General features: G+C 42.3%; 1 protein-coding gene across 2 annotated transcripts in view; it reads left to right on the forward strand.

The window, feature by feature from the left end:
• The first annotated feature begins 5,153 nt into the window (after nucleotides 1-5,153).
• NUDCD3 (NudC domain containing 3) overlaps nucleotides 5,154-27,704 on the forward strand; it is a 112,044-nt gene continuing 89,493 nt past the window's right edge. Inside the window, exons 1-2 of one of the 2 annotated variants that reach the window (XM_017871688.1) lie at nucleotides 5,154-5,727; nucleotides 10,799-11,124. In XM_017871688.1, coding sequence (XP_017727177.1) covers nucleotides 5,536-5,727; nucleotides 10,799-11,124 — 518 coding nt within the window. In that variant the 5' untranslated portion in view covers nucleotides 5,154-5,535. The remainder of the gene's footprint in view (nucleotides 5,728-10,798; nucleotides 11,125-27,704) is intronic. The other variant, XM_017871687.1, reaches the window with a different exon arrangement.

Below are 27,704 nucleotides of genomic sequence, written 5' to 3' on the forward strand. Positions count from 1 at the left end.
TGTATTTTTATTTTTTTTTTTTTGAGACGGAGTCTTGCTCTGTCACCCAGGCTGGGGGGCAGTGGCCAGATCCACGCTCACTGCAAGCTCCGCCTCCCGGGTTTACGCCATTCTCCTGCCTCAGCCTCCCGAGTAGCTGGGACTATGGGCGCCCGCCATCTTGCCCGGCTAATTTTTTGTATTTTTTTAGTAGAGACGGGGTTTCACCGTGTTAGCCAGGATGGTCTCGATCTCCTGACCTCGTGATCTGCCCATCTTGGCCTCCCAAAGTGCTGGGATTACAGGTTTGAGCCACCGCGCCCGGCCCTATTTATTTCTTTCTTTTTTCTTTCTTTTTATTTTTCTTGAGATGGAGTTTCGCTCTTGTTGCCGAGGTTGGAGTGCAATGGCACGATCTTGGCTCACTGCAACCTCTGCCTCCCAGGTTCAAGCAACTCTCCTACTTCGGCCTCCCAAGTAACTGGTACTACAGGGGCGTGCCACCATGCATGGCTAATTTTTGTATTTTTAGTAGTTAGTAGAGACGGGGTTTCACCATGTTGGTCATGCTGGTCTTTAACTCCTGACCTCAAATGATCCTCCCGCCTTGGCCTCCCAAAGTGCTTGGATTACAGGTGTGGGCCACTGCTCCTGGCTGTATTTCTAATCTGTGGTACATCTCATCTGGTGTATTTTTCATTGAATACATCGTGTTTTCACTACTAAATGATTTCATTTTTTAAATGTCTTCTCTTTAGTTAACATGCTTGCTATGGTTGAAATGTGTCTCCCAAATTCATGTGCTGGAAATGTAAGCCCCAATGAAACAATGTTGGGAGGTAGGGCCTAATAAAAGATGATTGGATCATGTGGGTACAGCCCTCATTAATGAATCAATGTTATTACTACAGTGAATTAGTTACCATAAAAGTGAGTTGTTATAAAGTGATGCTGGCCCCTGGTGCCTCTATCTCGTGTACTCACTTGCCCCTTCTGCCTTTTGCTTTCTGCCAAGGGATGACTAAACAAGAAGGCCCTCAACAGATGCTGGCATCAAGTTCCTGAACTTTCCAGCCTCCAGAACCATGAGCTAAATAAAGGCCTGTTATTTATAGATTACCTGGTCTGTGGTATTGTTATGGCAACCGTAAACAGACTAAGATAGAAAATTGGCACTGAGAAGTGGGTCTATTGCTATAACCAATATCTGAAAACATAAAAGTAGCTTTGGAACTGGATAATGGGTAGAGACTGGAAGAATTTTGAGGAGCATGCTAGAAAGAGCCTGTATTGCCATAAATGGAGCATTAAGGGTGAAGTCTCAGAAGAGAAGAGATACAGGGAAAGTCAGAATCTTCTTAAAGATTACTTCAGTGGTCACGATTGTTGATAGAGATATGGACACAGTCTCTGATGTGGGCAGTAAATCGCCTTTACTGTCCAAATCTCTACCAACATTAACAGTAAATGGCCTTTACTGTCTATATCTCTACCAACATTAACAGTAAATGGCCTTTACTGGCAATATAGCTACCAACATTATATTTAATATTGGTAGAGGCCATTCTGATGAGGTCTCAGACAGAAATGAGAAGCAAGGTATTGGAAACTTGAATAAAGGGCATCTTTGTTATAAAGTAGTAATGGTGGAACTGTGTCCATGCCTGACAGCTTTATGGAAAGTGGAATGTGAATGACAAACTAGGATATCTGGTGGAAGAAATACCTAAGCAGTTAAGCATTCAGGCTGCTACGTGGCCATTTTTAATCACATATAGTGAGATACAAGAACAAAGGAATGACTTAAAGACAGAATTTATAATTTAAAAAGAAGCAGAGTGAAAGATTTGGAAAATTTATAGCCTGGCCATGTAAAATATAAAAAGGTACATTTAGGAGAGTGAACTCAGAGCGTGGCCCAGAGACTGCTTGCTGAAGAGATTAGTGTGAATGGAAGGGAGCCAGATGCTATTCACCAAGGCAATGGCAATGGGAGAATGACCTCAAAGCTATTTCAGAGGAGATTTTCGAGGCTGCCCCTTCCATCACAGGTCCAGAGCTCTAGGAGGGCAGAATGATTCTGGAGGACAGGCCTGGGGTAACGTCCATAGGCTCACTGCCCAGAGCTGCCTTGGAACTCCGCTCCCTGCATTCCAGTGCAGCATTCCTCAGCTGCCCCAGGCACAGCTCATGTGGGACCAGGTCGGTTTGGATTGCTGTTTTGGAGGAAACAAGCAGTAAGCCTTGGCAACAGCTTGAGGCCCAGGAAGAAACTTATTGCAGGGGAAGAGCCACCACAGAGAGTCCCTACTGAGGCAATGCTTAGCAGGAATGTGTGGTCAGAGCTGTTACAGAGAGTTCCCACCAGGGCGGCACCTAGTAGAGCCCAAAACTGTAGACCTACCCTTGTGTAACCCCAGCCTGGGAGAGCTGCAGTCATGAGACTCCAAACCAAGAGAAAGCCATGGAGATCTGGCTGCCTGAGGCCTTGGGGGCCCAATCCCCAAACCAGTGTGCCCAGGATTTAGAACATGGAGTCAAAGGAGATTATTCTCCAGCTTTAGGACTAAATACAGGTTTTTCTCTGCTGGGTTTTGGACTTACTTGGGGCCTGTTGCTGCCATATATTCCATTCTGCAATGTGTTGTATTCACTTCATAAATTCATACCCACGGATTCTCAGTAAATACATGTTGTGTGTGAATAAAAACTATGGATCACAATTTATTCAGCCACCTATGGTTGGGTGTTTAACTCTAGCTTTTCACAATTATAAGTCATGCTGTAATGAATGTCCTCATATAAATAAATCCATACAGTCGCTTGAATATAGTTATAGGGTAAATTTCTTTCTTTTTTTCTTTTTATTTTTGTGATGGAGTTTTGCTATTGTTGCCCAGGCTGGAGTGCAATGGCACGATCTCGGCTCACCACAACCTCTGCCTCCTGGGTTCAAGTGATTCTCCTGCCTCAGCCTCCTGAGTAGCTGGGATTACAGGCATGTGCCACCATGCCTGACTAATTTTGTATTTTTAGTAGAGATGGGGTTTCTCCATGTTGGTCAGGCTGGTCTCGAACTCCCAACCTTAAGTGATCTGCCCGCCTTGGCCTCCCAAAGTGGTGGGATAACAGGTGTCAGTCACCGCGCCCAGCTGGTAAATTTCTAGTAGTGAAATTGCTTGGCCAATATCTATGTACATTTTGATTTTTGATAGTGTACTGGATTTCTTTTTCGTGCCTTTTCTGATCTGCTCTCCACCTTTTTCCAACCTACTCTCTTCCCTGGAAGGCTGATCCAGATGAAGAGGGTTAGCCTGTTCATCTTAACTTCCGGCTTCAAAATGGATGTGACCATTAGTCACTACCAGCAGAAAGTCAGAGGGCAAGGAGTTAGAGGACAGGCGGGCTTCTCCACTAGCAACTATTCATCTTGATTTTAGAAGCCACTTTCTTCCAGGCCCTCCAGGCCCAGGGGTGGGAACAGCTCCCTGCTGTTACTAGTCCCATGGTCCCATTCTATCTCATGCGAGGTTTCAAAAACCTTGCCCCTATCTTTGTAAATAGTCCCTTTTAAAAGCCCCCTTCAAACTACCCAGCTTGGGAGGGCCATCTGTTTCCTACCAAGATCCTGACTGATAAAGCTAGATTTTGCCAAACTGCCTTAAAAAATGTCTGTATATTCTTACACTTCCACCAGCAGTGTCTACAAGTGTCTGCTCCCCCACATCTTTTTATTATAGTGTATAATGAATCTTCTTAAAACATTACATTTTAATTATAAAACATTTATTAATAAAATGCAGAAACCCTTTAGATTTACAGAGGGCAATATTTGACATCCCCAACTTCGATCTCCTTTATTCTTATTTTTAGCTGAGGTATTTTGTTTCATTAAACCATAGTTTAGTTTCTTTTTTTCTTTTTTTGAGACAGTCTCACTCTGTTGCCCAGGCTGGATGGCAGTGGCACGATCTAGGCTCACTGCAACCTCCACCTCCCAGGTTCAAGTGATTCTCCAGCCTCAGTCTCTCGAGTAGCTGGGAGTACAGATGCGTGCCACCATGCCCCGCTAATTTTTGTATTTTCAGTAGAGACAGGGTTTCACTGTGTTGCCCAGGCTGGTCTCGAACTCCTGACCTTGTGATCCTCCTGCCTCAGCCTCCCAAAGTTCTGGGATTACAAGCGTGAGCTACCTTGCCCGCGGAATCTTGCTGTCTTCCAGTAAGCTCATTAAAGAGATTTGCAAAAATGTAAAACTATGTTACTCCTCTCGCTGAGCTTTTATTGCTTTGAAGAACATTATTTTTTGCATAAAAGTATGTTAACATGTAATGTGTTTTATCGTCATTTAAAAATGGATATTTAAACATTTTCTAAGTTTTAATTTCTAATGTGGTAAATATTGATAAGTATAACCCATATCAACAAATGTTCTTTGGAGTGTTCAACAAATTTTAAGAGCATCAATGGCTCCTAAATCAAGAGTTTCAGAACCACTGTTCTAGGGCAATTTACCTGAGTTTGATTTTACTTACAATTCATTAAAGTGTAGACACTGTGAAGACGTGTTAACCTGCATGTTTTATTCTAGAAGAAGTGCAAATCATTTATATCCACTAGAAATGATAACCTATGGTTTTATCATCTTGTACAACACCAGCCGGCTTTGTATCCAACCTAATCTTACTCTAATGCTTTGTCAAAATGTTTAAAGTCCACTTCCTCAAAATGCTTTTGAACCAGCTTTACCATATCATTGTTAATTTGCTGAAGAAATCTTGGATATGTGTTCATGATAAATTTGTATGAGTGTCATGCTTTTAAGATTATACTTTGACAGACACTAACAACATATGCATACATGACGTATATATGTATATACATACTATACACACATACACGTACATATTTCACAACGATGGCATACGGATTCCCAATTCTGAATCTAGCTCTTTCCACTTAATATACGTGAATGCACTCACTCTTTTCTTTTCTTCATCGTCTTGACTTTCTTCTGATGCAACGCCCTGAGTTTAACTCACAGCTCTGTTATTAATAAGAAACCCATAGATCCCACATATACGCATTTTCCCGTATCTGGCTCACTAACAAAAAGCTTACCGCAGCCCCAGCTTTAACCACAGGTTCCGAATACCCAGGCGGGAACTGAACACAGAAATAAGAAAGGCTCCACAGAAAACGTGACAAAAATCCGAGCAGTCACGTGACACTGGACGCCCCATAGTTTTTTCGCCCTCTTCAAACATGGCGGCCAAGCGACCACAGCGCAACAGCAGCCACGGGCCTCCTTCCGCGTAGGAACCTCAATGCTGACTTTATCGGGCTCTTTTGTCAAAGACCACATCAGGGCAAAGAGCGTGGGGCAGCCGGGCCCGGGGAATACAGCCCGGGGTCGCAGGGGCCGAACAAGCACGGACCGGAAGTTCTGGAGCCACGCCGTCCGGCGGAGCCGTTGGCTGCGGACGCCGGAAGTGGCCAGTCGGCAGGTCTGAGGCGGCGCTCCGTGTGTGAAGCGTACCTAGGGCGGGAGGCGACATGGAGCCCGGAGCGGCGGAGCTGTATGACCAGGCCCTTCTGGGCATCCTGCAGCACGTGGGCAACGTCCAGGATTTCCTGCGCGTTCTCTTTGGCTTCCTCTACCGCAAGACAGACTTCTATCGCTTGCTGCGCCACCCGTCGGACCGCATGGGCTTCCCACCCGGGGCCGCGCAGGCCCTGGTGCTGCAGGTGAGGCGGGCAGGCCTGCGGTCTGGGGAGCCGCCGCCCCCGGCCTGCCTTGACTCCTGGCGCCCGCTCCTCCAAGCTCTCCCAGCCTGTTTCCTCCTTTTCATGGTGTCCTGGGGTTGAGCTTTCGAGAATGGCTTCAGTAATCTGAAGCACGGATTGGATGTCAGTTTATTCCGCTGAGGGAGCAGCCGGGGTTCGCTCCGGACGTCCTGAGGTTTCAGAAGTAGTAAGCCGACTGTGAAGAGCCCTGCTCAGCACCCGGCAGCGCGTACCCCTCACGGTGCTGGGGTCTGCTAGTCAGGGAGTGAAATCCATGCAGGCCAGACAGGAAGGAAGGACATTTACAGCAACAGAAACGTGCATGCCCCAGAACCACCAAAGACTTGAGCTGGCGGTGATGACGGAGGCATTGTGTGGATCAATGGGTGTGGCCGCTTGTTTGAAATGTGACTTCCCAGGTCAAAGACTGTCATTGTAGTGATTATTAAAATTTCATTTGAACTTAATTCCATACCTTCCAGGTTAAGTTTATTGTATGTTGGAAGCGCTGTCAGTACTCATTCAGTAAAGTTGACTGGGCACTTTTGAATGTAGTAAGCAACCGTTTGCTGAATGTAGTTTACACTCTTAGGTACGGGTGATAGGGGTCTTTAAGTAGTGGTTTCTCTCTGTTTGTGACACAGTTAAAGAGGGAAAACCCAGAAAGTAATAGAAAACTTTGTAAGGGCAATTATTTGATGGAGCCCATTGTAAAGAAAGGAGATAGAAATGATGGTTGAGAAGTGAAGAAGGTTTCATAAGAGAGATGGGACTTCTGATGAGATTGAAAGAAACTATTCAGCCAAGCATTAAGCCTGTTCGTAGAAACCCAAGAAGATAGAAATGCTGATGATACCTCCCCCAGTTCTCTAGATGTTACAATTTATAAAGTGTTTCAGATGTTTCCTACTGAAATCTTAATGCATGCTGCAGGTTGATCGGATGTTACTTTCCTCAGTAGAAGCCAAAGCTTTGACTGGCTTGGTAGCTACCAGGGTAATAGGGCCAAATGAAGAATGGGGTTCCATTAGGGTTCAATTTCAGAACTTAAGGCTATTCCTCATCCTTGTCAGTGGCATAAGTGCCATCTTAGTGATCAGAGAGCTGTTGAAGGTGGCCTTTAGCAGGACCTTATGGCAGGTTAATGAAGCCTTGCCATTTGATCTTCAGTCTCTCTGTGAAATAGGTAAGTTTCAAGTTCACATACCAATTCAGCAAGGTTAAGTGATTTGACCGAGAACACACAGCCATTCACCGTAGAGCTGGAACTAAAAATTTCATTTTGTGAAATCCAAATCTTTCTGTTCTATTGTTTAACCATTCCATAGTAGCATGAGAACACTTTTGTCCAGGATGATTGTAGTTTGCAGAAAGGTGTGGAGGAAAAAGGAGTATATACGAATATGTATAGTGTCAGATGTTTTATATTCTGGAGTTGTTGTCTTATTTAACCCTTAACATAACCTGAGAGGTTGGTCTTTGTTTCACAGATGAACTGACAGAGGTAGTGCACTCATTTACCTGGTAACACCTCTTATAAGACACTTCCATAGGTTAGGGTTTGGTGACCAGTCTAGAGAAGTAGTGGAGATGGGGAGCGGGGATGGAAGAAGGGGAGGGATGGGTCAGTGATGATCCAAGGTTTAAACTTGGGTGACTGAAATAGTGATAATGCATTAACTGAACTGTCACCTGGGTTTAGGGGAAAAAGTTCAGTTTTAGGTTGAAGTTCCTGGTAGGAGTCTCTGCCCATAGGCTATTGGAATTACTGGACTAGATCTTTTGGGAGCTAGAGCAACTGGAGTGATTCGAGGGAGAGAGAAGAGCCAAAGGTGAAGAACAGGTCTTGGGGAATAATCTTGGTGGAGAGCAGTAAGTTTCACAGAAACGCAAGAGGACAGTCTTCAGCAAATGGTTAAGAGAGGTGTCATGTTTTCTGGAAGTGGTTCTCAACTATCAGCATCGCTTAAGGAACTTTTTTTTTTTTCCCGGAGACAGAGTCTCACTGTCACCCGGGCTGGAGTGCAGTGGCATGATCTTGGCTCACTGCAACCTCCACCTCCTGGGTTTAAGCAATTCGCCTGCCTCAGCCTCTTGAGTAGCTGGGATTGCAGGCATGCAACACCACGACTGGCTAATTTTTGTATTTTTAGTAGAGATGGGGTTTCACCATGTTGGCCAGGCTGGTCTCAAACTCCTGACCTCGTGATGTGCCTGCCTCAGCCTCCCAAAGTGCTGGGATTACAGGTGTGAGCTGCTGCACCCGGCCAAGGAACTTTTAAAAACACATTCCTGGATATTTTGGTTGGGTAGATCAGGGTGAATCCTGGGAACTTGTTCTTTTTTTTTTTTTTTTTGTGAGGTGGAGTCTTACTCTGTTGCCCAGGCTGGAGTGCAGTGGCGCAATCTTGGCTCACGGCACCTCCACCTCCCAGGTTCAAGTGATTCTCCTGCCTCAGCCTCCGGAGTAGCTGGGATTACAGGCATGCGCCACTATGCCCGGCTAATTTTTGTATTTTTGGTAGTAGAGATGGGGTTTCACCACGTTGGCCAGGCTGGTCTTGAACTCCTGACCTCAGGTGATCACCCACCTCGACCTCCCAAATTGCTGGGATTACAGACATGAGCCACCGTGGCCGGCCAGAACCTGTTCTTTTATCCGCAGAAGCTCATTTGGCAGGAGGCTTGTAAAGGTGATTTCAGTATTGACAAGGATTTTGTTGTGGGGTGGGACAACACTGAATGAGACTGAGTGACTTGGTACCAGCATAACATTATTTCTGTGTGGTGTGGTAGTAGGTGATCTCCTGACCTCTCCACTCCTACTCATCTGCCTCTTAGGATTTTTTTTTTTTCTGTCCCTAACTTGATGGCATAAGACTGCTTCCTGTGGTCTGCCCCTCCACCCTGACCAGAAGTGGGATGCTTGGTGTCTCTGCTGAATATAGGCAGAGAAGAATTTGGATGGGAGTGCTGGGCTGCATCATTGTAGAACTTCAAAGTGTTCCCTTAATATTTTGGGGAGTGCATTGTTGGTGTAGAGTTAGGCAGCTCATATGTTTCCTCCTAAGAGTTTGCATAGCCTGGATACACAGCTTGAAGAACCTCAGTAGGAATGATGTATGTGAAAATTGCATTCCACTTTAGAATACATTAGTATGTTTTAAGACAAAAATAGTTTAGACGGACAAGCCATTCATTGTAATCGATAATGCTGTTTTTTTTGGGATTCCACTTTAAGAAGTGCTCCTTTGTAGAAGTCCTTGAAACTAGAATCAGGAAAGCTAGCTACATCCTGTTCCTCACATAAATTGTTGGGAAATCTTGGGAGAGTCACTTCACCTCTTGTCAGCTGAGAAGATTGTCTCAGGAGGTCACAGATTGGAGTTCTCTTCCAGCTCCATGTTCTGTGACTCTAGAATGAATACCGAGAACACGTGATGGTTGGGAGGTTGGCAGTGGTAGCACTTCCTGGTGGTGTGAATGGGTAGGTCAGAGAAGGCTAGATGTACTGAGTGAGCAGAGGCAGTGGCATGGTGAGGACTATCAAGTCTGGGGATTCTGTGTTAGAAGTCTCAGGTGTTAGGAGAGAGAGTTCTTGTTGCTTTGCTTTTGTGGAGTTAAGATGAGCTGGAGTATCAGGAGGATGAGCAACTCTGACTGCAATGGACTCAAAGCGGTAGAAACACGAATGTTAGAATCTAGTCAGGGCTTCAGGTTATCTGCAGAAGTGAAAGTGGTTCTGGTGTTGTTTCCAGTTTTTAACCTTTTAGGATTTTATTGATTTTTTTTTTCCCTTCTGCGTACATCATCATCTCCTTGCACTGTTTGGTGCGTGCTGCGTAATTTTTTACTTCTTTTGCCAGCAGGAGCTGGGGCAAGTTACTTAACCTTTCCAAGCCTTATTTTTTCTCATTTTTGAAATGTTGATGCTGTCTTCTTCACAGGATTTTTGTGAGGGTTTTGAGAGAATGTTGGTAGAATCATTTGACACAGTTAGTCTGTTAGCACCCTTTTGACTGCCTGCGCAGTGCACAGAACATTGTTACTTAATACCAGTCCACATTCTAGCCCTTTAGAATCTGACTCCCGCCCATGTCCCAGGTTGCTCTCTCAGCCTTTCCTCCCTCCAGTTGTTGCAAGAGCTTTTGCCATTCCTTGACAAGCCTATTCTTGGAGCTATGGCGTTTCCTCCAATGGTTCCCTATGGAAGATGTGCCTCTCATTCAAGGTCTAACTGGAATCCTCCTTGTTCCAAGAAGTCTCCCTAGATTTCTTTTGCCAGGTATGCTCATTCCCACCCATACTCTGACAGGGAGTTAAGGGCTCTGTCATGCCTCCTCTTGTATCAGAGTTTTCATATGTGGGTATGTCTTCACTGTACTTTTTTGGTAGAGAGGTCCCAGCACCTTCATGGGTGTGACTGTGTCCCAGAAAATGTTAAGAACTTATTTACACACCAGAATTTTGAGTTCTTAGGAGGCAGCAGAAATCATTTTCATATTTTTTTTTGTTTGTGTGTTTCTTGCACACCATAGGCACATAGTAGATGTTTGTTGAATTGAATGTCCATACAGTGTGGTGAAAAATAGCAGCAGTCCAGTAAACCTGGTTGCATTTGGGGAATTGAAGTTCAGCCATATTTTCATGTTTCATTTGTGAGTCTGAATTTTGGATCCTTTATAACCCACAGTTGTACCAGGACCATGTATTCTTTGCATTGTGAACAAAACTGGGGTCTGTAAAAATAATGACAACAAAGACCATCTAACTGTGCATATTTTAGGTTTGTAAATATTGTTAGCCTTGGTTTGTAAGTTTTTGATTTTGTTGATTTTGGAATCCTCCTGTTAAACACTGTTTACCTGTCAGCTTTTGGTGAAGTGGCAGTGCATTTCCATTTTTCCAATGGGAAAACTTGTCAGTTTATGACTTTTAGTTCTCTCCTTAACAGATTTTACCACGTTTCTACAAGATATGTGGTACATTGTTGGGCAGACGAACTGATTGCTGGGTTGCTGTTTGATTTTAGGTATTCAAAACCTTTGACCACATGGCCCGTCAGGATGATGAGAAGAGAAGGCAGGAACTTGAAGAGAAAATCAGAAGAAAGGAAGAAGAAGAGGCCAAGACTGTGTCAGCTGCTGCAACTGAGAAGGAGCCAGTCCCAGTTCCAGTCCAGGAAATAGAGATTGACTCCACCACAGAATTGGGTGGGCGTCAGGAAGTAGAGAAAGTGCAGCCTCCAGGCCCACAGGACCCTGTGAAGGAAATGGCCCATGGCTCACAGGAGGCAGAAGCTCCAGGAGCAGTTGCTGGTGCTGCTGAAGTCCCTAGGGAACCACCAGCTCTTCCCAGGTGGGAATTTCTACTTTGCAGCTTCCTTCTTTCTTGCTTGACATCTGGTGTTTGTGTTTGTCCATAATTCATTCTTTGTAACACATCAATTCTTGATGTCAGTATTTATTTAGCTCTTCATATTTGCAAACTGCTGGATTACAGTCTTTCAGTTACGTAGGATGGGAGGTCAGTTGGCCTAAGGTCAGTTCCCTCATTAGGTGAGGTCAGTAGTCATACAACCATTTGAGATATAGAGCCAAAGTTAGAGCACTTGACTCCTCTCACAAAGACCTAACTTCATCTGTTTTTAGACGTTTAGCCTCATCAGCTCTATTGTTTGTGTTTTTCTCTCTGCAGGAGCACTGCTAGGATGTGCTTATAGTGCCTGAGGTATAATGGACACCTGAAATGGCAGTCTGTTTTAGGTGACTGGATTCACATCCTGGCTATGCTGCTTCCTGAATGTATTACCTTGAGCAAGCAGTATAATCTTTCTGTGTCTCTGTTTTCTCCTCTGTAAAATGTCGGTGATAATAATAGTACCTGTCTTATAGAGCTATTGTGAATTTTAAATGAGCCGATAGTCAAGCAGCTAATGAGCAGTAGAGCTTGAATGTGGCATAAGGTTTCCCTGAATCAAGTCTCATGCTGTACTTGTACTCACTTTTTAGGAGTTATGTTTCGTGGGTGCTCTAAACTTAGTTATACAGTCCTTCCTTGCAGTCTGAGTGAGAGGAGCTGATCCCTTCTTGTGTGGGAGTTGTAGCAGTGTCTGCAAGACAGCCATGAGCCTCTTGGCCTGCTTTGTTTTTTGGAAAATTCACTCTCTTCCCTCTGATAGGATGGGTCACCTGTGTCCCCCTGAATCCCTGCCACCTTGAGTTGTCTTCTGTTTTTCTTACTTCTGTGCTCTTTCTGACCTGTTTTGTGGGAGACTGTGTGTGTGCATGCACATTTTTAAATAGAAACCGGATCTTACTCTGTTGCCCGGGCTGGAGTGCAGTGGTGTGATCATAGTGCAATATATGAATTGAACTCTTGGACTCCAGCAATCCTCTCGCCTCAGCCTCCTGAGTAGCTGGGACCGTAAGCGTGCACCACCACATCTGGTTAATTTTGTAATTTTTTGTAGAGATGTCTGCCATTATACCTGGCTAAATTTTTAAAAGATTTTCTTGCTGTATTGCCTAGGGTGTGGGGGAGTTTTTGAATTTTTTTTTTCTAGTTAGTGAAGCAAAGTGAACAACTTGGAATGGCTTATAAAATATGGAGTAAGAGAAAATAAGTTTTGTAAAGACAGGAGGGGCAAGATTGCAGAGTCTTAAAGGCCGGGCTAACGAAGTTCAGAGAAAACAATTGTTTGATGGCAGAACCAAATTGATGGAGAAGGGGAGCAGTTCTTGAATATGGAGCTCTGGATGAGAAGGGGTGAAATAAAGATTTAGAGATTGGAAGTGGGAAGTATAGGGTGGAAGGCAGACAGCTGATATTTCCTTGCAGATCTTTTAAAAATATTTTTTATAGTACAAATCTGCTGATAGTGAATTCTTTCAGCTTTTTTGTCTGAAAATGCCTTTATTTCATCTTGCATGTCTGAGGATATTTTTGTTGGATATAGAATTGCAGTTGACACTTTTTTTTTGTTTTTGTTTTTCTTTAAACATTTTAAAGACTATAATTCCATTGTCTTCTAGGTTGCACTGTTTATGATGAGAAGTGAGTAGACATTCTTTGTTCCCCTGTATGTGAAATATCCCCATTCTTTTGTTATATCAGCTGCTTTTAAGTTATTATCATTAGTTTGAGCAGTTTAAGATTTACTCAGGCATGATTTTTGTTGTGTTTATACTATTTGGGGACTTTTGTGCCCACCCCTCAACCCCAACACACACACACACACACACACACACACACACACACACACACACACACACTCTCTCTCTCTCTCTCTCTCTCTCTCTCTCTCTCTCTCTCTCAGGAGGTCTGTTTTCTCTTTGTCCTTCCTTTGGAATATTTTCTGTTGACCTGCCTTCAACTTTACTGTCTTTTCTCCTTTAGTGTCCAATCTTTAGTTAAACTCATCTAGTAACTTCTTAATTTCAGATAGTTTATTTTTCAACCCTGCAGGTTCCCTTTGATTGTTTTTTATGGCTTCGATTCCTACCTTGGTTTTCCTTTAAATCCTTCAATATACTTACAATAGTTTAAAGTCTTTATCTGCTAATTCCATTATCTCTGTGATTTCTTGGTTTATTTCTATGGATTGAGTTTTCTCTTGATTTTGGGTCACATTTTCTTTTTCTTTGAAATGTCTGATAATTTTTGATTGGATGCTAGACATTAACGAATGTTGCGCTGTCGAATCTCTGGGTTTTGGTTTCTTCTGTTGAGTGTTGAGTTTTGTTCTTGCAGGCAATTAATTTATTTGCTGATCAGAATGATCTCTTTGAAGCTTGGTTTTTATTTGTATTGATTGATCAATTGATTGTAGAGATGGAGTCTTAATGTTACCCAAGCTGATCTGGAACTCCTGGTCCCAAATGATCTTCCCACCTTGGCTTACAAAGTGCTGGGATTATAGGTGTGCACCAATGTGTCTGGCCTTGTTTTTCAGTTTTATTAAGCTGTGTCTAGGGTACTTTTATTTTAAAGCTAGCTTAGTCTTCTAACACATGCCTTTTTGGGGCTTCCGAGTGCTCCAGCTGTTTAGTGAGGTCTTTCCATTCTGGCTGGTTGAGGCTTGAACATCTCCCAGCTCTAGGGATTGTCTGGCAGTTACCCAGGTTTCCTACTTGTCTCATGGAGTTGCACTTTACACGTGTGCAGTTTTGTATTCAGCCAAAGACTCAAGGGGATCTTATGAGGTTTTCTAGAGTTCTTTCTATGTGTAGCCCCTCCTTACTGGTAGTCTTTCTGTACAATAATCAGATGTGAGAATGAAGATTGAATATACAAAGTTGTTTGTCATAGTCCACTTATGCTGCTATAATAAAATAATATAACCCGGGTGGCTTATAGACTACAGAAATTTATTGCTCACAGTTCTGGAGACTAGAAGTCTAAGATCAAGACTGGCCGCTTCAATGTCTGGTGAGAGCCCACTTTCTGATTCATAGTTACCTCGCTGTGTCCTCAAATGCTGAAAGAGGTGAGAGAACTCTCTCAAGTCTTTTATGAGGGCACTAATTCCAGTCATGAAGGCAGAGCTGTAATCACCTCCCGAAGTACTAATCCCAATATCTTGGGATTAAGATTTAGCATAGGAATTTTGGGACACAGACATTCAGTCTATAGCATTGTTCACTTGAGTTCTATTTATTCCAACATTACTTATATTAGCAAAATTTTGGAAGAATGCTGAATTTCTATAGTAAGGGAATGGATAAATACATTTATAAAATGCTTTTAAAGATTACTGACACGGTTATTGTGATGGTCAGTTTCATTTGTGAGTTTGGCTAAGTTACAGTCCTGGTTATTCAGTCAAACACTCATCTTGGCATTGCTGTCACGGTATTTTGTGGATGTGATACAAGTTAATAATTGGTTGACTTTAAGTAAGGGTGATTGTCCTAGGTGATCTGAGTGGGCCTGATCTATCAGCTGAAAGCCTGAAGAACACAGCAGAGCTCCCCTGACGTAGAAGAAATTTCTCCGATGGACAGCAGCTGCACTCAGTTTCTGGAGAGTTCCACATTGGCCTGCTATGTGGATTTCAGACTGGCCTAGCCAGCCCCCACAATCATGTAAGCCAATTTCTTGCAGTAACTCTCTTAATAAATACATTTATCCCTTGGTATCTGAAGGGGATTGGTTCCAGGTCCCTCGTGGATACCAAAATTGGTGAATGGTTAGGTCTCTTACATAAAACAGTATAATATTTGTGTATAACCTATGCATATTCTCCCATATACTTTAAATCGTCTCTAGATTACTTACAATCCCTAATACAATGTAAATGCTATGTAAATAGTTGTTACACTGTATTATTTAGGGAATAATGACAAGAAGTTTGTACATGTTCAGCACAGACAAAACAATCCTTTTTTTTTTTTTTGAAATTTTATTTTATATTTTTTGATACTGGGTCTTGCTCTGTTTGCAGTGACATACTCTTGTTTCACTGCAGCCTCTGGCTTCTGAGCTCAAGCGATCCTCCCACCTCAGCCTCCCAAGTAGCTGGGACTACAGGCGTGCACCACCTTGCCCAGCTGATTTTTGTATTTTTTGTAGAGTTGGGGTCTTACCATGTTGGCCAGGCTGGGGTCGAACTCCTGAACTCAAGTGATTCACTCACCTCAGCCTCCTAAAGTGCTGGGATTACAGGTGTGAGCCACCATGCCTGGCCTTTTTTTGGGAGTATTTTTGATCTGCAGCAAATATTTTGATCAATATTTTTTGGGAATATTTTGATTTGGGATATGGAACCCATGGATAGCGAGGGCTGACTATATCTGCTGCTTCTGTTTCTTTGGTGGAACCTTGACTTATACAGATATTTTCATGATATAATGTTAAGTGAGAAGGGGAGAATTCAAACTATATAGTCTAACATCAAAATCAAATTTGAAACACTTTAAAAATCTATATATGTCAGAAAAAAAAGGCTGGCAAGCAAAATAATAGTGGTAATCCCAGAGTGTGGGAATTGTGAGTGTTCTTCCATTTTTATCTTTGGTCGCTTACTATCAATTATCTAATTTTTCTGTAATGAGCCGTTTATTTTGTTTCATTAATTTTTTTTGTATTCCTTTTGTGATCTCTAAAAAATGAAAAGAGGGGATTTGTTTTGATTTCTGAGTAATAGACTAGAATAGCTACTTTGTTGTTTCATAGGGACCCTATTTTAAAATTCTTGAACCAATGATTTATGTTCTGGGTTAGAATTAGAGTTAGTTTTGTGAGTTCTACCTTAAAAATAAGTATAGAGTGAAGACTTGCATATGTTTCAGGAAAGGTAACCTTTCTACTTGGTAGCTTTTTGTTCAGAATAGACTGGTCCTGCAAGAATCCTAATCAAACATTTCCAAGGACTGGAACATTCTCAGCTTCAGTTACTTGTTTTCCTCTAACAAAACAGGAAGTTGTGGCACTGATCTCTGGTTATACCTGAAATGTAATGTTTTGGCAGATTTGAAAGTAGAACATGAAAGACCATCCTTTTCCTTGTTCTACCTTTAGCAGTACCCCCAGTCCTCCCACCAGTGTTCAGGATAGTTTATCCTATAAACTGTAGATCTGCAGTTCTTTTAATTGAGTAAGTTAAGGTAGTTATTCTTTGGAAGACCACACAGAAGCACCGCCTTTTGTGGGCACTCTGTCTAAAATCAGTCACCTAGAATCTAAGTCTTAGCTGATTTCTGCTGACGCCTGCTTGACACGTTTTTTGGTTCTAACCAGTATTAGGCATTAGCTCCCTTTTTGTATGCTACAGTAAAGTCACATCACATGCTTATTTAATTTAAATAAATTTAGTGTAAGTTCTGGGAAAAAAGAAATTATTAAAAAATAATGTATTTATATTTTGCATGTATGTATTTTGAGTTTTAGTTTTTTAGAGACAGAGTGTTGCTGTGTTGTCCAGGCTGAACTCAAACTTCTGGGCTCAAAGTAATCCTCCTGCCTCTATATATGCATTTTTATTATAAGGTATTCATTACTGTATACAGACAATTGTTTTGTGTTTTAGTAGAGTATAATTTATGTAACAGTACAATTCATTCCTTGTAGAATACAGTTTATGACTTTGGACAAATACAGTCTTGTAACCACCGCAGTCAAAATAGATGACCGGTATGGTTTAGCTGTGTCCCCACCCAAATCTCATCTTGAATTGCAGTTCCCATAATCCCCATGTGTCATGGGAGGGACCTGGTGGAAGGCAATGAATCATGGGGGCAGTTACATACATGTGGTTCTCATGATAGTGAGTTCTCATGAGATGGTTTTATAAGGGGCTTTTCCCCCTTTGCTTGGCACTTCTTCCCGCTGCTGTGTGAAGAAGTATGTGTTTACTTCCCCTTCTGTCATGATTGTAAAGTTTCCTGAGGCCTCCCCAGCCATGCTGAACTGTGAGTCAATTAAACCTCTTTTCTTTATAAATTACCCCGTCTTGGGTATGTCCTTATAGCAGTGTGAGAATGGACTAATACAGTGACATTTCCATTGATGCCAGACTCCCAGATCCTGGCAACCTTGTGCCTGTGTTCTGCCTTAAAGCTGTTGCAGCATACATTGTTATTTATACATAATAATGTACAGGTTTCATTTACAGTATTTTCGGGGTGATTTGGGGGAAATTTTATTTTGACGTAATTTTACCATCACTCTGATTTTAGCATCTCCCTGACTAATAACCTACAACTGGTCTGAATTTCTTTCTTGCTCCTGCCCTGCTGTTGCTGCCAGGACATGTCAAATGAAGATCAGAAATGCTCCCACCCCAGTGCTTAAAATAACCTATCTTTTTTTTTTTTGAGACGGAGTTGTGCTCTTGTTGCCCAGGCTGGAGTACAATGGTGTGATCTTGGCCTACTACAACTTACACCTCCCAGGTTTAAGCGATTCTCCTGCCTCAGCCTCCCAAGTAGCTGGGAGTGCAGGTACCTGCCACCATGCGTGGCTAATTTTTGTATTTTTTTAGTAGAGACTGTTTCACCATGTTGGCCAGACTGGTGTCGAACTCCTGACCTTGGATGATCCACCCGCCTCAGTCTCCCAAAGTGCTGGAATTATAGGCATGAGCCACTGTGCCCGGCCCAAAGTAAATAACCCATCTTATTCCTCAGAGAAGAGTGAGAATTTGAGCACACAGATATTACCTTATTTGTACAAGATAGCATCAGAGAATGTGCTTATATTCTGTAAGGATACTTTACAGTTTTGGTAGTTGTTCAGGCTGGGTGTGGTGGCTTATACCTGTAATCTCAGCACTGTTAGAGGCCGAGGCGGGCTGATCATTTGAAGTCAGGAGTTTGAGACCAGCCTCATCAACATGGTGAAACTCCATCGCTACTAAAAATACAAAAAATTAACCAGGTGTGGTACGTGCCTGTAATCCCAGCTACACAGGAGGCTGAGGCAGCAGAATTGCTTGAACCCAGGATGTGGAGGTTGCAGTGACTTGAGATCGTGCCACTGCATTCCAGCCTTGGTGACAGAGCAGAGCGAGACTACATCTCAAAAAAAAAAAAAAAAGTTCATAGTAAAGACTTTGTAAACAGTGAAAAGTGCCATTTGAGCTTCAGTGTTTGTGTAATACTAGACTGAGTGACCAGTGCCTGCAAACATGATTAGGACTGTGGAAGAGAGGAGTGCAAAGTCTGCAGCATCTTATGACATAGTCACTAATCAGGCATTTCTCAAGAGCTGCCTGTTAGGGTTTGCCTCTTGGATGACATCACAGTAGGGTTTGGTGTTGGTTTTCTGGGCATGGGCTGTCAGTGTCAACTTTCATAGCACCTGCAGTTCAGACTCTTGACCTGCAGGTGTTGCTGTAGGCAGCGGGATGGTAACTTTGTCTTTGCTAGTGCTGGGATGCTGACAAAAATCTCCAAAAGTCTGTGTCAGTTCTGGGCTTTTCTCTTTAAAAATCACGAGCAGAATTCTTTAACAAAGACGAAGGACAATATGGTAGCACTAAGAATGTCAGTTACTGCCTAGAAACCGTTGTCTTTGTCCTGTGTGCTTGGACTGGGTGTCTTTTTGTCCTTTGGATGAGGAACAGAGTGCTCCAACACTGTTGGTGTGCACTGGGCAGTGACAGGGCCCTGGGTCCAACCAGGCCATTCCTCCTGCCCTGGACAGGGAAGCAGAGTAGTGGCAGTGTACCAAGAGGTGTCATGGAATAATTTGACATATTAACCCCTTCTAGGACAAGCCCATTAGAACATAAAACCTGAGAAAACTGTTCATTACTTTCTCTTGCTTTGGGTAGTATGGCCTTTGTGCCCAGTTACAGGGACCTGAGTGCTTCTTGGGAAGGGAGTGGCATCATTTGGAAAATAAGTTTCAGGTTTCCTAATAGTGTCCTTGGCAGATACTTCATCATCATCAGACTGCTCCCTCCTGACCTGGTCCCCGTAGGTATGGGCGCTCTTCACTTCTCTCATCAGCAAAGTCTTTCCAGTAGTTCATCCCTCCGATTTCCCCAGCAGATAACCCTGCCTCCTTGGAGTTTGTGCTTCGTTTTACGTTATTCCTTTATGGCTGGCTGTGCCCACATTTTCAGTGATACAGGACAGTGACTTACTCAGCCTTTCTCACTTCCTGGCCCTTTGTGAGGTGACCCCCAGTGCATGCCGAATTCCATTTCTTACTACCTCTTCTTTGGTTTTGCTTACTGTTTTCGCTCAGTCTGTTATAACAAAAATACTGTAGCCTGGGTGGCTTATAAACAACAGACATTTATTGCTGACAGCCTCTAAAGGAGGCTAGAAGTCCAAGATCAAGGTGCCAGCAGGTTCAGTGGTAAGGGCCCACTTCTTGGTTCATAGACCTGTCTTCTCATTGAGTTGTCACATGGTGAAAAGGGCAAATGAACTCCCTTAGGCCTCTTTTATAAGGCCACTACTCACATTCACGATGGCTCTGCCCTTATGACCTACTTGCCTCCCAAAGGCCCTACCTCCAAATAACATTACTTTGGAGGTTAGGTCTTCAACATGAATTTTGGAGGAACACAAACATTCCTTCTGTAGCATTCACCCACCTATCATGACATCTGTGGCTCTTGATGTCCCTCAGGTGGGCTGTCAGGAGAATAGAAAGGTGCCTGTGCTCCGGGCCTGAGACTTCTTTCTGTGTGTAGGTGCACACTGCCTGAGAAAGTTGGCTTCCTTGTTTTGTCTTTAAACAGCTTCTCCTTTACTATTCAAGGCTTTTTCAGGTGCCCATTGCAGGAGACCCCTTTGTAGAGTCATGGGGGCTTAATCAGAATCCCCTTCTCTCCATATACCCAACTCTGTAGGCTCTGGTGAGGATTGAATGAGGTCTGCTTAGCATGATTCCTGACAGAGTGTGAACTCAAGTAGGTAACTAGCTATTATTGTTACTATTATTTCTCTTGAAAAAGCTTTTCATTTTTCTTTCTGATTATTTATACTCAGTGTACAATGTTTGGAAAATACAGCTAAGTATATAAAGAACATTCCTTCACCTCCTGTTAACTTTTTGGGATATTTTCTATGGCTTTTCTTTCCTTTCTTCTTCCTTTTCCTCTTCTCTTTTCTTTTTTGAGACAGAGTCTTACTCTGTTGCCCAGGCTGGAAGATAGTGGAGCACGGTGCAATTGTAACTCAGTGCAACCTCGACTTCCTGGGCTCAAGCTGCCTTCCTACCTCAGCCTCTGAGTAGCTGGGTTCACAGATGTGTACCACCATGCCTGGCTAATTTTTAAAAAATTTTTTGTAGAGATGAAACTCCCTGGTGTTGCCCAGGCTGGTCTCAAACTCCTGAGCTTAAGTTATGCTCCTGCCTGAGCCTCCCAAAGTGCTGGAATTACAGGCATGAGTGTCTGTGCCCAGCCTGTTTTTTTCTTAATGTAAACATATACATAAATACATGTATGTATATTTATAAAATTTTATTACACTTTATCTTCTTTTATGCTAAACAGAGTATCCTGAGCATTTCCTGGTATTCCTTTTGCTGATTTTGAATTCGTGATATAGACTAGCCTGGACAATATGGTGACAGCCCGTCTCTACTAAAAAATACAAAAATGAGCTGGGTGTGGTGGCACGCACCTGTAGGAGGCTGAGGCAGAAGAATTGCTTGAACCAAGGAGGCGGAAGTTGCAGCGAGCTGGGATCATGCGACTGCACTCCAGCCTGAGTGACAGAGTGAGACTTCGAATAAAAATAAATAAATAAAATAAATGAATTCGTGATATACACTGTTGAGTGTTGTCTGCCTGAAGTGGCTCTTGTCCTTGGATGAGGGCATATGCTGCATAGTATGCACTGAAAGAGAATAATGAATTGAAAGCCAGGGGTGGAGGGACGTCTGTCTGTTTCTCATCAGATTCAGCTTATGCACTGAGAGAGAATAATGAATAGAAAGCCAGGGGTTGAGGGATATCTGTTTCCCCTAAGATTCAACTATCTGTGGACCCCACCTGGGGATCGAGCCTTGGGCCACCTGGCTCAGTCTCATCTTGTGTCATAGCTGCTATTTCACCTTTCCAGTGATTCACCCTGAAACTGCACCTTCTTTAAGAAAGCTCAGGCATAAGAAGCCTCCAAGCGATTTGACTTAAATCACAAGTCAGGAAAACCTGATTTAAGTTGTTAGGAGGACTTTAAAAAAATTATCACAAGAAACATTGCATTTTAATTTTTTATTTTGCAATTTATTTTTATTTTGCAGTGAAGGTTATATGCTTCATTTTTAGAAAGCAGTATTGAGTTTGCTAGATATTGAAGTTATATCAGAAAATAACCTGGTATCTTAACCTTTCAGAGTTGGATGGGTTTGAGGAGCATGTGGTCAGGGAGGAGGAAGAGGAGTGTTAGAATCATCTATGAAGTCTTTCCCCTGGAAAAATATATATTTCCAAAATTTGAGAACCAATGATCTGCTTCCTTTTTACAGATGAGGAAATTGAGATGTACAATGGTCAAGTGCTTTGCTTAAAATCACACATTTAGAAGGTAGGGCCAGAGAGTTATTGAGGATTGAAACAGAACTACCTCGTGGACTAACTGAGGATTTATTTGCATTGCCGTGTTAGAAAAAAGCGACTGGCCGGGTGCGGTGGCTCAAGCCTGTAATCCCAGCACTTTGGGAGGCCGAGACGGGTGGATCACGAGGTCAGGAGATCGAGACCATCCTGGCTAACACGGTGAAACCCCGTCTCTACTAAAAAAATACAAAAAACTAGCCAGGCGAGGTGGCGGGCGCCTGTAGTCCCAGCTACTTGGGAGGCTGAGGCAGGAGAATGGCGTAAACCCGGGAGGCGGAGCTTGCAGTGAGCTGAGATCCGGCCACTGCACTCCAGCCTGGGCGACAGAGCAAGACTCCGTCTCAAAAAAAAAAAAAGAAAAGAAAAAAGCAACTAATTACCATACTATCTGAGAGATACTTTTAAAACTAGCCAATTTCTTCTAAAATAACCAACTTCTATTTGAATATTTTCTGTAATAATAGTTCTACTTTTTACGCTAGCTTGGTTTTTTTTGATGTTGGAAAGGTAATATATGTACTTCACAAAATGTTTATTAGGTAGAATTTGAAATACAAAAGACAGTAGACAGAAGAACATGACTCCTCATGTGCTCATTGCCCACTTCCAACAGCAGCCTGCTTTTTTCCCTCCTGGGTTATTTTGAAACAAATTCTGCCTTGTATCATTTCATCTGTAAATATTTTCAGCCACTGTTGAAACTTCCAGTTTTCTTATAATGTCTTAATTAAAAGAAAGTTCTGTTTGAATCAGGCTATTAATAAGGCTCCAAACACCAATGCCTCGTAGTTGACCTTCCATTTCTCTCTCTCTTTTTTTTTTAACCTCAAAATTTATTTGGTAAAGTAAATCAGGTTGTTTATTTCCTACTGGCTGGATTTTGCTGATTGTTACCCACGTGTGGTTTAGCATGTCCTCTGTCCTATTTCCTGTTAAGTTGGAGTTGGATTTAGGGTAACATTTTTGAAAGTTATGAGAGTATGTAATAGAAGCAGGTTCTTCCTAGAGGTGACTGTTGTCAATATCATCTTTTGCAAAATTTTTATATTTTATGTGTATGTATATGTTTTCCATATTATATGTAGTACACATGCACACACAAAAGCACATCTGTGAGTATTGCCTTTGTCATATCCCTGGAATGTGCCATGAACCTTTGCACTAGATAAGCAGCTGACACTGACTGAATACTTCCTATTGCCAGGTAGCTTCTCCTTAGCGTTCACATAGGTTTTTCACTGTCTTCACAACTCTTTGAGGCCAGTCTGTTGCCTTCCCATTTTGTAGTTTAGGAAGCTGACCCAGGCTCATGTTGTTGAGCAGTGGAACCTAGTTTGCCTTTGGGTGGTTTGCCCTGAGATTCTCCGCTATTTTAAAATGCTGATTCCTTATGCTCATTTTGTTTGGTCCATAAAACATAAAATAAAATAAAATGCTTGGGCCGTTGCTCTAGAGATCTGATTTAATTGGTCTGAGTGTGACCTCTTCTGTGTCATGTCTGGATTTTCAGAAGCTTTCCAGGTGACTCTGATGTGTGGCCAAGATGTTTATTAGCTGCCGTATAGTATTCTGCTGTGTAGATCTTATTATTTAATGAGTCCCCAAGGGGTGTGTACTTACGTTGTTTCCAGTGTGCTGGCATCACAAATGATGTTGCAATGAATATGTGTTTTAAGTGTCTCTTGGAACATGTGTATGAACATCAGCTAAATGAATTCCCAGAACAGGAATTACTGGGTCAAAGGGTATGGCGTTTGTAATTTTGATGGATGTTGCTAAATTGGCCTCAGGGAGTTTGTGTCAGTTTGTTCTCTCACTGCTAGGTTGTCTGAGGGTACCCGACCCCATCCTAGGTGTCAGCCGGAGTCCCTAACTCCTTTCTGGGCTACTGTTACCTTTTCTTCTTTGGTTTTCTTTGAAATGTCATTCACTTTTGAAATGTCTTGGATTTAACTTTGTATATGTTTCTGTATTTTTTTCCATTCTGTGTATTTACAAATACTAAACCATTTGTTCAGTTTGTTTGTTAGTACCACGCTATTTTGTTTATCATAGCTTTATAATACATTTTAGCACTTGGTAGAACTAGTGTTTAGTCTTTTTACCCCCAGCTTTTCTCAAATATTCCCGTAAATTTTTGCATATGAAAATTCTGTTGAAATATTCATTGAGAATCATTAAATTTATGTTTTGCATCTTCACATTGTTGAGTCTTTTGGTCTAAGAAAAAGTTATGTCTTATTTACTCAAGTCTGTAGAATTTTAATCTTTTTATTCAGTAAGTCCTATATACCAATATTGAATTCTCTGGTTTCTAATAGTTTCTCAGTTGATTTTCTTGGATTTTCTAGGAGTGCAGACTATTTCTTATTTATTGTAGTATTTTAGTAACAACTGTATTTAGTAATGTCATATATGTATTTGTCACATTTAGAATTCTAAATGTAATTGTATTTTTTTCCTCCCCCTCAAAATTTGTTGCTGAGCAACTGGAAGGATGGAGCTGGCAGCCACTGAGCACTGGAGGGGAAGCTTCTCAGGGGTGATTGGGTTTGGTCACAGCTGCCATCAATCTGAGAAGCTGGCCAGTGGTCGAGGTGGCATTACTGAGTAGGCAGTAGACACACGAGTCTGGAGTTCTGAGAAGAGTGGGGACTGGGATGGGCATTTGGAAAGCATTAGCATTTAGATGCATTTAACCATAGACTGGGTAAGATCACCAAGGCAGTGAGGGTGGATGGAGGAGACAAACCTGAGAGCATTCCAGGAGCCCTTGTGACTGGTGCAGTAACCCCTTTATTAGACCTGTTGCTTCATCTCTGGTTTGTTCATGGAGTCTGGATGAGCACCTAAAATCTTGTGTCACTTTTGTGAGCTTTTGTTACCCCTTGCTTCTAAGAGGTATATCTAAAGTCTCTGTGTCATCTCTACTCTGTAGTGGGTGGCCTCAGTGTGTCCCTGGGTAGATGATTCTCTATTCTCTGTCCCATGAGTGGTGGCTGTAAACACTTCTGTGTGTTTACATACTCCTATGTGTTTACAAAAAATCTTTATGTGCTTTTCCTGTGCACACTGTCCTTTGTGTATCTTTTCTTATGGCCACTCATGCTTGCCTGCTCATTCTGTCAGCAGAGAAGTCAGGAGGAGGGGAGTGGGACTGACCTAGATCACCTGGCCCTGAGCTGGTCGTTACCATGTACAGTTGGCCCTCTGTATCCTTTGGTTCCATATCTGCAGATCCAACCAACCTTGGATTGAAAATACTAAAAAAGCTCAAAATCATAAAAAATAATACAATGATAAAAATAATGCAAATAAAATATTTAACAACTATTTACATAGCATTTACATTGTATTAACTATTACAAAGCTAAAGATGATTTAAAGTATACATGAGGACGTGCGTATGCAAATACTACACCATTTGATATCAGGATATCAGGGACTTGAGCATCTTTAGGTTTTGGTATCCTCAGGGGTCTTGGAACCAGCGCTCTGTGAATACCAAAGGACAACTGCATATCTACTCGCTGGGTATTATTTGTCGTCACCATGCAAGGCAGGGAGTTTGTTCATTGTGGATTCTACTGCCTGGCACATAGTTGGCACTCAGTAAACAGCTGAACAAATAATGATTGAAGTTAAAAGTCACATTGAAGATGATCAACCTTTGAATTTTAACATATCTCATGAATGCTACTCTTCAGTAACATTTAGTTTTCTCATATTTTACATTTGTGTATGTTCCCTGTCTTATGAGGGCAACTCAGAGTTGTGCTTTAAACTTGCTAGTAGTTTGAACTCTTGGTTTGGTCAAAGTAAAGATAAATAAACAATAGTTAAAAGTTAAACTTGCTAGTAGAGTCCTGAGGCCACTTTTTTGTCTTCCAGCAATTATGCTGAGCCATCAGGCTGTCAGCTGCCCCTTCTGGTTTTGTTGTTTGTGCTCTTGCCCTTCTTTCCCTTCCCTTGTGGACTGCTTCAGTTGCAGCCCCTGAGTTACAGATACCCAGGACCATGCAGAGCCCGGTCCACGCAGGCCTCGTGCTCTCTGAGCCACGCTGTGAGGGAATTGGAGTGACCTGAGTTTTTTTTTTTTTTGAGACGGAGTCTCGCTCTGTCACCCAGGCTGGAGTGCAGTGGCCGGATCTCAGCTCACTGCAAGCTCCGCCTCCCAGGTTCCCGCCATTCTCCTGGCTCAGCCTCCTGAGTAGCTGGGACTACAGGCGCCCGCCCCGGCTAGTTTTTTTTTTTGTATTTTTTAGTAGAGACGGGGTTTCACCGTGTTAGCCAGGATGGTCTTGATCTCCTGACCTCATGATCCGCCCGTCTCGGCCTCCCAAAGTGCTGGATTACAGGCTTGAGCCACCGGGCCCGGCCCTTTTATATCTTCTTTAATTAAGCCAAGGAATTTGCTGTGGAAGCAGCATCTGAGTGACAGGCTGACATTGAGGGGACCTCAAACTGAGCCTGAACGTGTGTGGGCAGCTCTGTCCTGTAGAATTTGCTTTGAGACCCTCTGGAATAAGTAATCTCAAATGACTTGGCTCTGAGTTCTGTGAGCTGAGAAATCAGATTTGGAGCCTGTTATCTGGTCTTTAAAATAGCAGCTGTGGGATTCTGAAGAATGAGGGTCAGATCTGTGGTCTGGCTGCTGGCTGCTGTGGTATGGAGTCAATCTGTTCTTAGTAAGCAAAGACTAGCATATTCTCTCTCTCATATAACTGTTAATGTCTGTTTATTTTTTGGTCTTTTAAAAAAATCTTTGAATTTTAGATAATTCACACCTACCAAAAAAATTGCAGAAGTCATGCAAATAATTCTCAAATAATGCTCTTCACCCAGCTTCACCAAATGTTAGAGTCTTTTATAATGAGGGATTACCATTAGCTCATCTGTAGACCTTGTTTAAATTCCGCCTGTTGAATGATGTCCTTTATCCTTGGCTCAGGGTTCCATTTGTTATTGTCATTATATTCGTGGTTGTGTCTCTCTTCAGTCTCCTTTATCTGGGACAGTGACAGTTTCTTAGTCTTTTCATGACCTTGACACTTTTGAAGAGAACTGGTCTTTTTTTTTTTTTTTTTCTTTTTTCTTCATTGCCTTTTTTGTTTCTTTTTGGGTGGAATGTCCCTCATTATAGTTTTGTCCAATGCTTTCTTATGACTATATTTGTGTTACATATTTTTGGCAAGAATACCACAGAAGAATACCACAGTGGGCCCTTGGTGTGTCATGCCAGGATTTGCCCCATTCCTTCTGATGTTAATTGTGATCATAACTGTGATCATTTGGCTGAATGGATGGCTGCACATTTCTTCCACTGTGGAGTTATTATGTTCCTTTTTGTAATTAATAAGTATCTTGTGGGGAGATACTTTGAGACTAGATAAATATCTTGTTTCTCAGGATACTTTTACCACTAATCTTAGCAACCACTGATTATTCTTGCCTGAAACAATTATTACTGTACTGTTTGCTAAATGATTTTCTATTTTTATCTTTCTTTCTCCCTTTATTATTTAGAATTATACTTGTCAAAAGACAAAATTATAACAAATTTAGTTTAAAGATCTAGTTGGCTTTTGTGTTTCTAGAATTGGGCAACATTTTATTCTGTAAAATAGAATGAGTATTCCTATGAGCTGACCAAAGGAGTCAGGTTTTATAGGCAGAAAAGGGCTGAGAAAAGCAGACACAGAGAACAAAAAGCAGATCGTTTCAAAGTCACTTCCTCATAGGGTTGAAACAGAGAGGTCTTCCTTACCTGCTGACTCAAGTTGACTGAAATCTCCTGTTTTGTTTGTTTGTTTGTTTTGGTTGGTTGGTTTGTTTGAAAACTGGCCCTTTTTAAAGTACATTTTGATTATCTCCATTCTGGTTTGGTCTGGTGTGCTGAGGCCTTGTGCAGGAG

The sequence above is a fragment of the Rhinopithecus bieti genome, unplaced genomic scaffold (genome assembly GCF_001698545.2).
Source record: "Rhinopithecus bieti isolate Rb0 unplaced genomic scaffold, ASM169854v2 scaffold_6908, whole genome shotgun sequence".
Classification (NCBI taxonomy): Eukaryota; Metazoa; Chordata; class Mammalia; order Primates; family Cercopithecidae; genus Rhinopithecus; species Rhinopithecus bieti.